The 17,135-nt window shown below is 46.7% G+C and overlaps 1 protein-coding gene across 1 annotated transcript; it reads right to left on the reverse strand.

Moving 5' to 3' along the window:
* Nucleotides 1–12,790: 12,790 nt before the first annotated feature.
* Nucleotides 12,791–16,707, reverse strand: LOC6734012 (segmentation polarity homeobox protein engrailed). Its single transcript, XM_002081017.3, has 3 exons — nt 15,143–16,707; nt 13,912–14,009; nt 12,791–13,627 (listed from the first exon to the last, which is right to left on the reverse strand). The coding sequence occupies exons 1-3, from the start codon at nt 16,461–16,463 to the stop codon at nt 13,379–13,381; spliced, it is 1,668 nt and encodes a 555-aa protein (XP_002081053.1). The 5' UTR covers nt 16,464–16,707; the 3' UTR covers nt 12,791–13,378.
* Between the last annotated feature and the right edge of the window lie 428 nt (nt 16,708–17,135).

Consider the following 17,135-nt stretch of genomic DNA (forward strand, 5'->3'; position numbering starts at 1 on the left):
TAATTATAAATAATGTCTTAAAAGTATGTATATGGATGGTCATGAAAACCTTTGTCAATTCTAAGACTTTCTTATTATATGTTGGAAGTGAAAACATACCTATATGGTAAAACATTTAAGATGATAAGTACTTTAAACAAACAAAAGAGATATATTTGAAGCTTGCATTCGGTTATTAGACATCATTGAAGTCGAAAACTTATTCTCAAAACTTACTAAGCAAAACTAGAGTAAACTTTCTTCCCACCTGCAAAACAGGTAAGGACCGAAAACTGGGTGGGCTGGGTTAATTATGCAATGAAAATACCTCATAGCTGCTTGTGACATATGAAAATGGGAAAATTACGTTACGTTTTCATTCGTGCCCGGCCGACAAACGGGAGCGTACTCGAAGTGCCATTCGAGCGGAAGTATCTTGTTAACATGCAAAACAAGCCATTCGGAAAGGGGGGGAACGAGCTGTTTATGAACCCGCCGAAAGTGTGGAGATGTGGATACGGATACGGATACTGACTCACCGAAAGTTGGTTGGTTAGCTGGTTGGTCTGTCTTGCGATCCCACCTCCTCAATTCAATTAGGAAATACCGAGGGCAATCGGAACTGGCAAATGGGGATGTAGTTGGGGGTAGGATGGACGGCGAAAGCCGCATCGTAAAATCTAACGATGTGGGCCCCACCCTGCGATTGCATTTTCATGGCACATTTGCAGCGCAATTTTAATTGTATCAATGGGCAACCCGGCAACCCTTTTTCTGGCCTAAACGCGATTGGTCACGCATGTCCGTGCGCTTGAGAAAGGGATTTCGGGACTGCGACTGCGAAGTCCGGGCAATAAACACGTAACCCGAGGCCTAAATAATATTTAAAGTGTTATAAAACTGTCACCAGGACAACCGGCAGATGTCACTCGAGTGCCTGCGACGCCTTTGATATTGGTTTTTCGATTAAAACCTGGCCAAACATCTGTGACCTGTGCCCACCCCACCACCAACCATCATCAATTAGACACACTTCAACTCCCCTGACAGTCGGATAGCTGTCAAAACAGAAATTGATCGCGTCTGGGATTGGGACTTCGGGAAACCGGCACAGAGCCACACAATAGTGGGTGTGTATCCGCACCTGAAGGGTACAAATCAAAACATTACTTGCATAAATTGATGGACAAAGCGCTGCACAACCGCAACGGTGAGAATCCACAATTGGCAAATGACAAACGGTGGCAAGGTCGCACATTCCCAGAAGCCCCTAATAGTACACTGCCCGGGAAAAGCAGACACCACGTCCTCTGCATACAATTACGGCTAATACGGAGCTCCTCTAGGGGAAAAGGGGTGATCGAAAACGAAGCAGGTGTGGGACCCTGCTGCCAGCCATCGGCCATCGATGTTTGTCGAAGGAACAACAGTGAAAGTGGCATTCCCTAGTCCGAAATAGAGGCCCATTTGAGGAACCCTAAACCCTAAATGATATGCACAGTAGCCAGGCTTCGGGGAGGTCCAATTAATCGAGTGTCGAGTCGGACATACAAATTAAAGGTCATAAATCCACGGTGAGGCTCTCGTTGAAAGTGCCCCGCGGAAACGAAGGAAATGTCACCGAAAATTATGAAGGTTTGAGGCAACCCTCGTTTCATTATGCACCAAACGTGCGCATTAGACCAGGCCAAAAACCGGGAAGCGGTTCGCTGCAGTTCGGGGTCCTCGAACTGTTTGATGCACGGAGAAAAACTGGCAGCCTAGCTAAATAATTTAATCTTTTTACATTATATATAGAGGCTGAATTGAAATTTATCATATATAATTTGCTAATGAAAAAATAAATAAATCAATTAAATAAAATAAATAACTCCGAAAGTAAGCAGTTCATATTATTACTATCACTATTAGTTTTGCTGTGTAATAAATGTTGACTTAATATTTCCCCTGCATTGTTGCACAAGTTGTCGCAACGAGGTTGTTGTCGCTTTTGTTGTGGTTGCCACTTGGCAATCTTAAGTCGGTCAGCGCATGCGCGCCTGCATATTAAAAGCAGAAGGCGAGGTCGGTGGAAGGAGTGGGTATCCCGATTCCGATGGCGATCCCATCCCAATCCCAGCCAGATCCCGAAACCGAAACCAAAACTCGGGCCCAGCCAGACAGGGCAGATCGATGTTGCTCATTAGTATTATGCTCATATGCCTACGTGCTCGCAGTTATGATGAGTGACATTTGATCTTGTTTTGTGTCAAATTAAGAGGCTGCAGCTGGCGCGGAGATCTGGGGATTCTGCTGCTGCTGCTGTTGCTGATGTTGATGCTGATGCTGAGTTGCGGCAGAATGATGATCGTGCGACCTTTTTTGGGCCCACACTTAAGCCGTTGAGTGCTTGATTCCTGGTACTTTGGGGGCGCTTCGTCGGGCCACACGTACTGCAGGATCAATCTGAATTCGGATCTGGATCTGAATATGCGCCGGGCTTCGAAATGTATCTGTATCTGCGTTGTCATGATTTGGCACTCGAGTGCCACTCCACGCCCTGCTGGCTTCGGTTAATAAAAGTTGGCAGTTGCCAGTTGGCACGGAGGGTAGATTGGTCCCTATCTCGGTGTCTTCACTTCGTTTTTTTCCCGTTTTCGATTTTTTCGTTGGTGTGTCCAATGTCTGATGGCTCAATCGAGGGACCACACGGGCAGTTGCCCGAAATCTGGAGCAAACCTGTTGCCGCCGACTCAAGGGCTTCTCTGGATGATCTTTTTGTGTCGGATCGGCTCATATGCAGATGACAGATCGCAGGACCACCGAGATCTTGATCCATTTGGCCGGCAGCACGGCACACATGCGATCTGGCGATAAGGAAGGCTCTTTTTCCAGGTGGGTGATCCTTCCCAGTGGCGAGTGTGCATTAATAGCTGATCTCATCAGCGAATTTTGGAATATTTGGAATACTGGTATTAAGCAAATCGTTAAAAATTATTGCAAATAAATATATTCATATTTTTAATGTAAGCTACGTCAAAGTTTCGGTTTCAGTAAGAGATCAATGTATGTTTAATGATTGACCCCCCTCCCCAGATAATACTCGAATTCCCAGATCAACCATTATCTTTCAATTGGCTAGATTTTCTACCCATTTCCTTCACTTTTCTTCTCCTCAATTGATCTGCTTAGATGCCAATCAACGAAAGTGATTTGTTGTCGCCCATTTGTCAGTGTACAAAACACTCATCTGAGCGATTGTCAACCGTCGCTCAGCACTCCTTTCCCCTCGATAAGAGGAATAAGCCATGGTAATTGCATGAGTCACAAGATCATTGTCCGCAGATTAATTTCCACTGGACATCGAGCCAGCTCAACACTTTTCGTCCACCCCTCCCTGCAGATTAATCACAGGGCTCCGACTGATGAATTGCTGTCCACCGGCTGGCCATTGACTCATTCGACTTGATCCCGATTCTGGTTGGGATCGAGAGGGCTAAGTGACGGGACTTGGAAGATCTAGCTGCGGATAAGCCGCTGATGAATACGTTCAATGAGTGGAAAATGTGCGGCCATAGGTATTTTAATTAGGCCTGCCCAACTTTATTAATATGTATGCATGCCTGCAGTGGTATGTATACTTCTTTGTAGCTTTTTCATCCATTTTTACTTTAATTAAGCCATAATTTATCGCCAACAGCACGCGGACACGCAGGCCTGAAAAAAGGGCCACACTCGTCGCGGTCTCCTCGACTCACCTGTATCCGTATATACACATATATATATGTATATTTTCTGCCCACTTCGCCGACACCTGCCCGTGTAAATTACCCAACAAAGCGGGCCAAGTTGCTCCACGCGACACTTTTTGGCCGTATGCAAAGAGCTGGCCGAGAGAAGCACAACAAAACCTGGCCAACTAACAAAGGACTGGGGAGTGAATTAGCCAGCCCGGTGGTCTAATTAGAAACGATCTTGTCAATTAGCCAGCGATCAGGCCACCGGGGAAAGGTAACTAAACTGAGGCCCCAACCATGTCATGTTGTCTCTGGAGTTTTTACCGAAATTGTGTTCGGGCCTGTGTTCATTTTTTCCCAGTTGGTTGCATTTGGTCGCTTGATCGATGCGAATACACGGATCGGGAGAAATTATATGGCTGCCGTAGCGGTCGATTCAAATTTTTCAATTTCTCGAAACCCCCCGAAAAACAAAAAAGGCAGAAACAGTGAGCAGTACATGTTGTCCAGCGCTGCGAGTTGTCCCCAGAGAAGATGCGGTGCGCAGGTGACTCTGGCCCGATTTACCTGGAATTCGACGCTTAACTAATGATGCTCATCAGGCTGCTCAATGGACCCAATCCGGCTACCGTATCGAGGGGGGCGATCTTCGATCTCCGGCGGCCAGTGCGTTTCCACGGAAGATCTCGACTCCAAACGAAAATCAATTTTCAAACAGCGCTTAATTACCCATTATGAAAAATTGCAGTCGTTAATGTTTTCGGTTGCCTATCAAAATGTGTTCTTTTTTTTCAAATGAATAAAAAGAGGAAGAGCGGTGGCTGAGGATCACCATTCACCACGATCATCGTCTTCATCATCCGAGGCAGCAGCGTGGAGCGTTCAGCGTGTAAAATGCTTTTCCGCGTCTCCGACTCGCAGAAACCTTTGGCCCTGTTGCAAAATGCGGCAGCCACAACAACTGAAAAGGCTGAAAAAGCTGAAAGGGGGAGAGGTGGGCGGCGAGCGGAACAACAACGACTTTGTACACTGTAAACACTTCAACAATAATTTATAATGCTGTGCACGAGAATTACATTATATTACTTTCTTATCTTATTCTTATCTATCTGCCTAAACAAATTTAATCTAATCAGAAACATAAACGCCTGTATCATCTCTTCACCGGCAAATGTATTATTGGTAAGAGCCCCCTTTTTTCGCACAGTGCACATACCCGACTCGTCGCAGACACGGCATCTGGACCACCCAAGTTGCCGGCTTGGACTCGGACTGTACGAGTTGTGCCATTGGCGAGCGAGTGGCTATTAAGCCAGCCCCAAGCCGGGCCACTCGATGATTACTTGAAATTCAATTGCAGTCCATTAGGAGTGATTAATATGTATGCGATTCGGCGGCTGTGGCAAAAGCATCTGTGCGGAAACTAAGAGCGAGGATCGCCGGGCGAAGAGAAGCTTCGTTTTGGCCCAGTGCCTGCGAGTCCTCGAAAAATGCACTGCACTTAAAATTATTGACACTTTGGCGATCGATGCGGCTACGTGCGGCGGCTACCGTGATGCCGCGGCTAAGAGAGCGGTTAAGAGAGCGAAAAGGGTGGAAGAATCCAGCCGAAAGACAGGCGGGCAGACGGGCAGAAGACTGCAGACTGAAGACTGAAGACTGCAACCAGGGACCACACACGACGATCGAGGCTGTGCCACAAGCTGCTCTGGGCAACGGAAGGCGGCAACATCGACAGTAGTTTTGCGGCTCGTTTGCTGCGTTGACTCTTCGCCGAGTCCCGTGATCATGGACATGATCATCATGACGAACGATGATCGTGGGGTCCGCAGAACGTCATCATCGCGAAGATCTTCCTCCTCCTGATGCGGCGCCAAATTGCAGCAAAGTAAAACAGCGTTTAGCATTGTGCTTGTAATGATCTTGGTCAGGCAATCCGAGGGCCTGGCGTCCACAAATCTACAGAAGAACCAGAACCCAGGTCTGGAGATTCAAAGAGAGGTCCCCGAGATTCTTAAGAGAAGACCAGCGCAACTCGTTCGCTGAGTTAGCGCCTTTGCAAAGGGTGTAATAATTTATGTATTTTGATTAGGCCGAAGTTTCTGTGACTGTGGCTCGGCTTTAGCCTTTTAATTGATAAGTGCGTTTGAGATACTTTTTAATGAAGCTAATGAAGCATGGTGAGCTTTCAGATATGTCTCTATCTTTCAAGGGCTTAGGCATTGGGGTAGTTTAATACACATTTAAATCTTTGAATGAATTTACTATGGCGATATGTCCTAAATAGTTGGCTTAACATATATTTTACGGGGTCTCAGGTGTCGAGCCTTAAGATATAATAATATTAAACATAACATATAAACATCAATTTGTAGAAAGATGCACCTATGAAATAGTAGTCTATTAAGCGCACTTAACCTTTAACCTTGCATTGGAGATAGATTACTCTACGGTTAAGCCTAAGATCGATTTCCCCACATGACTCTCCCACTTAATTGTTTTGATCTCAATTAAAGCAATTTGCTTATCGTTCACGAATAAGGGCAGGCTATATCTTTCCAGCGAATTGGATGTCTTTCACCATTAATTTGACGCGGAGATCAGCTCAATTACACAACTTCAGTCTTTTATCGCACTAATTACACTGGAACACTGGCACGGCCGGGATTTTGCTGGGATTGCTAGCGACTCGGGGATTTAGGGTCTTTGGAGTTGGGCCCATAAAAATCACATCAAAGTCGCGTCCGTTTCGAAAACTAGTTGCTATAAAACTGCAATTACCCGGCATGCACTAAAACGCTCAGTTCGCAGCACTCGGATTTATGGCCAACAGAAAAAGGCATTTAAGGAACAACGAAAAAAAAATGTAGAATTGGGGGGGCTAGAGTCCAAAAGAAACGCGCATTAAATCTCGCCTCACCACCCACTCGAATAGGTGGATTTTCCGAGTTGTTTTCCTTTCTTTTCCAGGGCAATTCTTCTTCGGCGAAAAGAAGCCCTGGTGGCCAACAAAAGCTCAATTTGTACCTCAATTAAGGCGTCGCCCGTGGCACAGTGAGGCAAAAAAGCTCCGCTGCTTGTGGCGCATTTCCGTTTCCGGCGCAGAGGAGGGCGGAGACACCCCCCCCTTACCAACCCGCCGCCCATGAATTATGGCCAAGGTTCGTGCTCAGAGGCGCTGCACGGCGTCAGATAAAAACTGTTTGGCCGAAATGTTCCGCTGAAAACGTACTGACTCCTGAATGGAGAGATAACCAACGGCGGCGCGCGATTTTCAACACATTCGCCAGGATACATATACATCCTTTTTTCTGCTGCGCTGGCAGGGTTGCTTTCCGCCCAACCACCCACTCCTCTCTGCTTTTCCACGCTTTTCATTCGTTTTATTGCGCCAATGTTCAGGCTGCAGTTTCGCCCGGTTTTCTTCCCGTTTTCCTCGCCTTTTTGTCGTCGTGTTTTTTGTTTGCCTTATTGAGCTTTCAGCACTTTCGCTTGGCTTTCCTCGCTTTTTTGCCCTGCTTCGTTTTGGCTTTTTGGGGTGGCGCCCTGGCTGAAAAGTGCAGAATCAAATAATTTACTTTCCAATTCGCGCTGAGATCACGTTTTTAATTTGAAAATTTTACAACTTGCGCGAACAATGTTTATTTTTACACAGCCACCCAAAAAAAAAAAGAAAAAAATAAAGGAATGGGTTGGGGTGTGAAATGTGGGTTTCTGTTGGTTGTTTCGGTGTGAGCCAAGCGAATTCAATTCCAAGTGCCGCGGATTTTACTCCCCTAATCGGAGGAATCAGCGCTGAATTTGTTTATGAAGCCCGCCGTTACCAATTAACCCTGGTGTGTGCCTCGCTTTTTTGTGCCTTTTTGCTCACTTTGCATATGGAAAACAATTTGTACGGCTGTTTGGTTACTTTTACAACAAGTTTTTAGCTGTTGAAGAGGGTAGTTGAGACGTTGACATACTCTAAGGTATTGGAATTATAGTAAAATATTCTTAGAATGTAAATATTAAGAAATATTTAATAGGTTTCAATAGTCGAAATCATTTTGAGTTCCCATTTTTTTCGGATTAAGTAAGTACATAAATGAAATGCTGTATCTCTTTTCGGAAAATAATTGTTAAAAATTTTTATAAAATGTATGCTAATCCAAACAATTCTTTGCATATATAGTACCATAATCGAAAACGCAACAAATGCTTTATTGCTGCGCACAGAATTTCCCTTTAATTGGCGTGTTTTCTTTTTGGGCAAATATTGACTTTGCCAACGGGACGAATTCCGTGTTTGCCCGGCTTGATTAATTAAACCCCGACTTTTGGGCCACCCACCAACCTAACACGCATGTGTACGTGAGATTTTGATATATGATTGCAGGCCCGAAAACCTCGGCGATCCGTAATGGTGCAATGTTGGCCGGATCAAAACGAGAAAACATTTCGCATAACGCGGGTTTCATCGCATGATAAATGAAGGACTTCCGCAGCACTCGCTGCGATCCGAAAGTAGCGTCTTTCGAGCCTTATTGTTTGTCATATTCAAATGCCAAAATATTGTCATTATCGGAGAGGTTGTTTTTGTGCGATTTTTTTGGTGGGCCCCCTTGTTGGGCATCATTTGTCTCCCTGGCATTGACCACCTCTGCGTTCTCGTATCTTCTGGCTAATGCATTTCTGACCAGTTAGTCAGTCGGCCATTTGCCCAGTTAGCCATGCAGTCAGTCAGTCATTCCCGCAGTTGCAAGGTTGTTGGTGCATTTCAATTAGGCGGAGTCTTTGGCTCGCCGACGTCTTGACCCGCGGTTCAAATTAATAACCGGCTCCTCCTCCCTCACCTGGCGACGTGGCGACCCACCACCTGGCAGCGGACACCTCAATGACATTTACATACACGAAATAATGTTCGTTTTACGCTTTTGCCATTAGGCATTAATAAGCACAAAATAATGTTAATAATGTCATCATTGCATTGGGGACCCACCGCTGAGGTGAAAACCAGAAAGACATTCGAACATGGGTGTATCTTTTTTTGTCGGGTAATAAACGGCAGTCCTGGCTCTCACCCATTCACATGCATTTATTCATAATATAATAATAATAATATATTTATGGCCATTTGACAGTGCTCATAAACGCAATGCTCAATTCATTTGACTGTTTGATGGCCGCAATTATGTACTTACATCCGGGGACACACCGCTAAAGGCGCCGCTGAAGAGTTTTCTGCCTAAAGAATTGGTTTTTTATTAAGTATTTTCCCATTCCTTGGGGTAAGTGAAGTGAGAGTTAACGAATTAAACTTTCCCAAGCTTTTGATGGACACTGGGTCGGAAAATTGGCAAAATGACCAATGTAAAAGGAATTTCAAGTGAATGTTTAACAATTGTATTTATTTACTTATTTTATAGTATTATTTACCAAGCACTTTCCTTAAACCACAACTGCATTTTCGTGCTCCATTTTTATCAGCGCTCAGATAAGTTTGAATGCCCCATAGATACTCTACCGGATGGATACTGTTGCCTCTAATCATATATGGTAAGCTGGAAGTTCTGAGCCATTGATGTCGAATCGCGGCGCCCGTGTTGACCAACTCAATTAGCTGGGCATTGAGAGCAGTTAGCAGCTGAGGAGGTGCAAATCGCCGGCCAAACAAAGGCGCAAGCAGCTGGGCAATTAGCAGGCAGCGAATTGTAACCGCTCACGGAGTCCGCTTCCAAAAATCGGAATGCAGAATGCGCCTAACGAAAGACAATCAATTACAATGGGTTAACAAGCGCGGCTCAAATATTTGGCTAGTGCTAAGCGCCAGCTAAGGGGAAATGCTCGAGCGTTGGGGGGAGGTGCAGATACAGATACAGATACAAAGTTACTAAAGATACAAAGATACACAGCAACAAAGATCCGTACGCAGGCCGATCAAATGCGTTGAGTCAACAGAGCATTGACGTCTCGAGTTGAAGGAGATGATGATGCCAGGGCTTGAAGACTCAGCCTGCCTCTCTGGCCATGTTGGCGTTGACTTCTGCTGAAAATCCAAATCCAAATCCGAGCCAAGTGTGTGAGCCATTTGAATGTTTGTTTAGGCTGGAGCTGAAGCTGAAACTTGGCAGCCCATAATGTGGGATACTCATGAGATACTCCTCATGCCATTGGTAGCGCCGCAGCGTAAAAGTATCCAAGTGAAGAAAAAAGAAGCGGGAGAGCTGGCCCGCGACTTGGAGCGCCTGTCTGTTGGCCATAATTGAGTGCACTTTCCACGGAACTCTGGCAGCAGCAGCGATTATGAAATGCCAACAGCTCCAGCTTCAGATTTAGTTTCACTGACAGCAAATGGCGAACATCAGGCGCTCGTAATCGTAACGTTTAAGTGCGACTGTTTCGTATTTCCATCATATGCTTTGCCCATCGGGGAGTCAGTACGTACGTACATATGCACATATATCTCGTAAATCAATTGATAAAGCGAAGCGGAAACAAGTGGCGCTGCGATGGGCCAAATAAATCTGCCGTCGCCCGTTTGGACGTTTACTAGATGCCGGCATCGTGGCAATTAAGGCGACAAAACTGCAAAGTGCACCACCCAAAAAGCGCAATTAGCGATTCCGGCGGCTCTGGCGATGAGGGATGTGGAGCTATGGGGGTGCAGACACGTGTCCGTAGTCTCCAAATCAAAAGGGGCACTACTTTTCACTCCGGCATCTTGAGCAGCATCTGCACACAGCGAGAAATTAGGATACATCAATGTATACTTAAAATCTTCATATGTATCAATAAAAGGTAAGTGCATTATTTATATGAAATAACTACAATTTTTAAGTGGACGAATTATTTTAGGTGATCCTCTCAAGTGTCCGAATCCACTTTAGTTATTAAAATATTTGGTTATAACTTTCTGGCGGTGCAGATTGTGTAGTTTGAATTCTGTATTTGTAGCCAGCGTCAGGAGGGGCATAAATCACGGTGGGGATGGATATGGGGATCGGGCTAAGAGGGGTAGCTGCGCCCATACAGACGACTGACTTATGGAGCCGTGTATATGGCATATGTGTTTTTGTGGCTTTTTAATAGCCCGCTCGATGGATCGCATCGTTCGCATCGCTCCCCCAAACTCCGCATTTATGCGCATCTGCATCCCCAACTAAATACCCCGTACATTGTATGCGCAATTGAAATTCCATTCCTTGAGCTGTCTGAAAGTGAAATTTAGTGTGTCACTTGGCAATTTCTGCTAATTAGAAGTGTTGAAAGTGTTTGCTTTGATATCGAAGCAAACAAAAAGCGCTGTAAAAAGAATGACTCCGTGGAGCATCCCCCTGATTTGGATCCGAGCCTAGTTGACATTTGGTGACCCCGACATGCTTTGATGATATCTCAATAGTTCCCTTGGTAATCGATCGCCAGGTATATAATTTGCCTTCGTTTTGTTGGCCCAACTATTAGACGGCAATTACTCACACATTGCACACGCTAAGTTGCAGGTAATCAATTACAGGTGACCCCATCGTTACTAAATTGATAGAGTCGTGCGGCACTAACAATCAGATCGATGAATCAATACTGCTATTGGAAGTGATTCATTAGAATTAAGTCGAACCTTATGGCACGATTTAAATTAAACGGTGCAAAATACTAGGTTCTACACGAGGAAAGTGTGCCTCTCACATGGTCTTTAACAAAGCTTGCAAGGGGTAAATTAATGCGATAGATATAAATTAAGTAGTTTATTTGCTTTCCTCTATGGAATATTATAGTAATCATAAAGCTCATAATATTCCAAGTAGCTTTGGAAAGTAAAAAACCGTGGTTCGCGATAGCTTACAAATTGCTCATAATGGTAATGAGCCTGCCTAGTAGAGGGCAGTACGCGTAGTGACGAAGCGCGCTAGTGTGATTTTACACAACCAATGTAATTGTTTAGTGCATAATAAAGGTTAAGGATTTTATATATTTTTAACATTATAAAACACTGGCTATAAAATCTTTAGAAATTGATTACTGCTGGTAGTTGCTTAAAGTTGAGACTTAGAAAGTGTTTTCACTTGTTGACTAATCTTCAATTTTCGAAAAGGAGGGAAATCGTAATATATGTTGGGATTAGAGGTAAACTGAGTGAAACCAAAAACAATACTCCCAAGTAAAAGCTTTAAGCGATCTGTTACTTCATCCGCATATACCCGCCAAACGTACAGAGTGCCTAATAAAAAAGTTTTCTTGATTTCCGCTTCCATTTAATTCGATTTGCAGATACAGCCGACCGACGGACAGACATACAGATACAGATAGACAGATGGCGAGACAGATTGCGGCGATGTTTGTGTGTATTGCTAATGGGCAAATTGTCTAATTGGTTCATTACGTGCACAAATGGATTTGCGCCTCTATAATTCGGCCGATTTGAATCCGCCTTGGCTGAAAGGCTAAAAGGCTGAGTAACTGAATAACTGAAAAAGCGAGACCCCTCGAGACATGCGAACGGATTTGAGCCTCAAGCTGTGCAATTAGCGTTTGGCATCAATTCATATGCGTTTCATACAGCCGTGCATGTGCGTGTGTGTATCGTATGTGCACATCAACGCTTGCCAGTAAATGTCAGCTGCTCATCCCGCCCCCTCCCACAATTTTGCATTGCATTTCGCGTTTTGCATTTATTTTCAGCAAATTAACGCCGCTCGCCGCGAGATCTGTGCCAATAAATCATTTGATGACTGCTCCCTGCCGCTTTAGTCTTGCATTTTTATTTTCTGTTTGTTGGGCTTCTGTCTCGTCACAGATATTTGTTTATACTACGCGCGGATTTGGCTTTAATTAAACGGAATGGAATCGAAGAGCCAGAGCTGCCGTTACTCGGCGACGGCCTCCGATTTTGGTTCGGAATGTGATTGTGCAATTAGCGGCACCCTCGCCCGACGACAAGTGTTCGTGATTTAATGTTCTATAGCCTTTGATGTGACAGATGAAAAAGCGGAGCGAAGATAATGGCGCCCAACACAAAGTACAAATAAGGCCACCGATTAGACCGCATGTCCTCCGATATATGGGTGGCATATTTTCCTTTAATCTTGCACATTTCCAACTCCCAGGGGAAACCAATTGCATTTTAATTTTTTCCATAATTGTTTTATTTTGTTTTTAATTTTCTTTTCTTGAACCTGCTTTAGCACAAACATTTCGTTGTTATTTTCTTAGGTGCATTTGCCAGCTATTAGTTGCTCGTTAACATTTCGCTTAGAAACTAAAATACTCTTTCATAGCAATCCTTAAGTGTGTAAACTAGGAATTAGGCTAGGGAACTGTTAAGTTACTTAATTTACAGAGCGGTTGCAAGCGCGTAATTTATAGGGAGTAATAACTATAGATAGTTTTTAAGTAGGAATAAACGTCTGAAGGTCGAAGCTTTTGTAGTGCGGCGATAGCGAAAGGCTTTGTGTCGGGTGATTACGATAATACTTTCGGCTATCCAGGGGTGGTTAAATAAATACGCCAACAACTTACAGCTCGAATTCGCTACGGATGGATCTTAGTCTAGGTTAGGGTTATACATATATATATATATGTTTTTAGAGATATATACAAAAACATATGTACGCTACAATTATATCACATGAAAACCATTTGTACGCCCTCGAATATTGCACGCCCCCGTCAGAAGGAGTAACCCCTTATGGGTAACCAGTGGTCAGCGCTTAGGGGATCTGCCCGTTCATGCGCATCTCCAGCTCCTCCTCCTCCTTGGTCAGCGGCACGGTGGTGTGGTTGTACAATCCCTGGGCCATCAGCTGCAAGGCCAGCGGATTCTTGGAGCCCGTCGACTTCTTGATCTTGGCCCGCTTGTTCTGGAACCAGATCTTGATCTGCGCCTCGTTCAGGCCCAACTCGCTGCTCAGCTGCTGGCGTCTCCGCTCGGTCAGATAGCGATTCTCGTTGAACTCCCGCTGTAAGTGGAAGAAATGGAATGCTGGATGAGTTTCGGATGGCAAGGATATCCATGTTGTATAGTCAGGTAGGGAAAATCAATTATTTGCGGTTTCGGCCGAGCGTGGCTAATTGGTTAAGTACGGACGGGATGTGGTGGCCAGGATGCATTAGCAGCGGGCGGTGTCAATATTTTGGTGCAAATATGACACAACAAGCGTAAGGCAATTGGATATGGATATGGATGGATATTGGTATAGGGTATACACCAAAACCATATATGGAAAAAGGAACTGAATCTCACCTTGAGGCGGGCCAACTGCTCGCTGGAGAAGGCGGTGCGTGGACGCTTCTCGTCGTTGGTCTTGTCCTTTGGCTGTTTGGGGCGGCGGTAGCGGGGTCCTGTAATAAACAAAAACACGAGAAATACGTTAGTTCTATTTGCATAAATGCGCCACATACTATTAATAATATTAATGATTCAATTAGCATATGTCTGGGCGGAATTCCTCGGCCGGAGCTGGAGCTCCCTTTCGCGTGCTGGCGGGGAAGTGTTCAATTTGTCAGCTGTCAGCGGAAGAGAAGAGTAGAACTCCGGCGAGCTAACGAACCCAAAGGTCTACGGCATATTTTAGGCAAATGATTTGCCAGCTAGCCAACTCTCTAATTAGCGACTAAGTCCAAGTCACCGGCTAATTGGCAACGCGGGACCGCGGCAATCCGAAGTGCTTATTAGATTTCCACACATTGTAAATTATAATTTAATTGACCGCCAGTAAGTGGAGATCGTTTGATTAATTCCTAGCCGCGGAGTGGGGCCATCAACGCCTCGCTTATGGGCTGCCATCGATTGCATCGACACCAAATTAAAAAACCATTGCCGACCATAAAAAAGCACTTAACTCGTCAATTAACACACGATCTAAGAAGAGCTGCAAGGAAAATCTCCGCTTGTCAATGGAAAAACTCTTCTCCTTTCGAAGGGGCTTCCCCCGCCATCACATCTCCCCCGCACCCGCTTTTCCCCTGTCAATCGTCAGCGCGTTTTAGGGTCGCTGCTTCTGCGTGGCGTGTGTGCGTGAGCGGTGACCTTCGACCCGAGGATCTAACAGTTCCGATAGACAAGCGCTGCCTATGCGCTACATGTTGTCACATAAAGTGTCGCTCTTCAAAAGCAGCGCAGCACTGCGTGAGGCCCAAAATCGGATTCGGATTCGGATACGAAATGGGAATGGGAATGGGCATGGTTATAGAAATGGGAGTCAGATTCGGGCTCATTGCCATTGTCCGCGTGTCGCCTAATTGTGGCAGTGTCCTTCGGATTTATGACACAAAACAGAGCTGCTTGAAAGGCTGCCGCCAACATAACGCTCCCCAAGGGTGGTCCCCATGTAACCATATACCATTTACCATTTTCACATCGTTTTTTTATACCGAACCTTTGGGACTTCCTTGTTTTGACAACGCTGAAGATGGTGCCCGACGAAGCCTCATTCTGACCCACTTAAACGCTAGGTAATCGCATAGATACTAACCTGAGCTGGGACGATCGCTGTATCGGGTGCAGTACACCCAGGCGGGCCACATTTCGTTCTTGCCGCCCTCTGTGGTGGTGGATCCCGTCTCGGAACGCGTGTCATCCGAGGACTCCATGCCGGAATCTCGGCTAACGGCGGATGGCGGCGGGATTGGCTGCGGCTGGGGACTGCTGGCATTGACTCCGGATCCACTGGCTCCCAGTCGGCTACTGGGCGAGGAGTTCAAAGAGCTGGCCGCCGAGGAGCAACCCGACGAGGAGGAGCTCGAGCTGGTGGCCACGGAGGAGGTGCTGCTGATGGTGGAGGCATTGGAGGCGGGAGGCGGACTGGCCAAGCTGCTGGCACTGCTGCTCAGCGGAGGTTGGGTCATCGTTGGGGCAGCAGGTTGTCCGATCTGCGAGACCGCCTTGCACAGTGATCCCAGAGCGGATTTCTCGGGATTGGCATCGCTCATCTTGGAGCTCATGGGCGGCGGGATTACGGCATTGGCTGCACTCCTGCGCAGGCGACTCTGCACGATTTCCTCGTGTATCCTGGGATAAGCAGCCGGATTGAAGCAGTTAAGGAAGTTGGCCCGTTCCAGCATCATGGCCGCAGTAGCGGCTGCGGCGGCAGCCTGCTGTTGCCGGCTAAACTCGAGCAGATCCACTCTTGTGAAGGCGGAGGGCGTGGCAGTCTGGGAACGATTCGCCTCGAAGGGGCGGAAGATGCTGGCCTGATTCTCCATGGACTTGCCCGGCTTCTGGACATCTCCAAAACGATCGCTCAGGATGTTGGAGATGGAAAAGGCCAGCGATGGTTTGGCCGTCGACTGCTGCTGGTGGGCGGGTGGTGGCAGGCGTCCGCCCGCCGACGTATCATCCACATCCACATCAATGTCGTCATCCTCCTCCGCCTCCTCCTCCTCGTTGGTGGTGTGCGTCTGATTGTGGAAACTCATGTCACCGATCACGGAGTCGCTTTCCTCCTCCTTGATGGTCAGCGGCGTGGACGAGGCGGGCGTGGAGCAGGATGCGGGCGATCCACTGCCACTGAGGCGCTGCTGCAGTGCAGCAGCATGGGCGTGGGCGGCCGCAGCAGCTGCTGCAGCAGCGGCGGCTGCAGCGGCATCGAAGGCCATTGCCGGATGGTGGAAGACACCGGCGGCCAGTTGCTGTTGGTGCAACTGCTGCAGTTGCTGCAGCTGGTGGAGGTGCTGCATTTGTTGCTGCTGTTGCTGCTGCTGTTGCTGCTGCTGTTGCTGGTGGTGAAGGTGCTGCATTTGTAGGGTTACGGGGCTGGGCGCTGACTGTGGACTGCAGCGATCCTCCAGGGCCATTGGTTTTGACTTGGTGCTAAATCGCAACTCGCTTAAGACACTTGTCACTAGGTCACTTGACACTGGGCCACTGATTCTTCTGATTGCTCAGATTCTTCTGATTCTCTTCTCTGTTTGCTGTTTTTTGTTTGGCTTATGCTTTCGTGTTTGATTTGCAACTGTTGTTCCGACACGCACGTCTGTTCACATCGAGCGCAACGACTGAATTAGTTGACTACTTCGGAATCGCAGCGCCGACGTCGGGGAGAGTTAACGCGAGAGCCGATTGAACTGTCACGGGCGAAAGAGAGGTCCGAGTGCGGGAGCGAGAGGGCGAGATCGCACAAGTAGCTGGCGAAGTGTGTGCGAGCGAGCGAGTGAGTGAGTGACAGCAGTTGGTGACAGTGACATGAAGAGATGAGAGTGGAAGATGGGTCTTTTCGGCCTTACACTGATCGATTTTCGCTCTCTCTTAGCCTTGTCACCTGCCCCATGCGAACCGGTTTCGCCGGCTCACTCACTCCTGTTAGCTGGCCTGAGCGCTCTCTCGCTCGCTCCCTCTCGCTCTCACTCTCTCTTGCCAATTTGGCGAGGGGGGCTTGTTAGGCAGCAATATGACTTTATTATGCGCATGCTGGAGCTGTCAGCCGGTTGACAACTGTGTCCCCAGCGAACTGCGCAGGCGCAAGCTCT

The sequence above is a fragment of the Drosophila simulans genome, chromosome 2R (assembly GCF_016746395.2).
Source record: "Drosophila simulans strain w501 chromosome 2R, Prin_Dsim_3.1, whole genome shotgun sequence".
In the NCBI taxonomy this organism is placed as follows: domain Eukaryota; kingdom Metazoa; phylum Arthropoda; class Insecta; order Diptera; family Drosophilidae; genus Drosophila; species Drosophila simulans.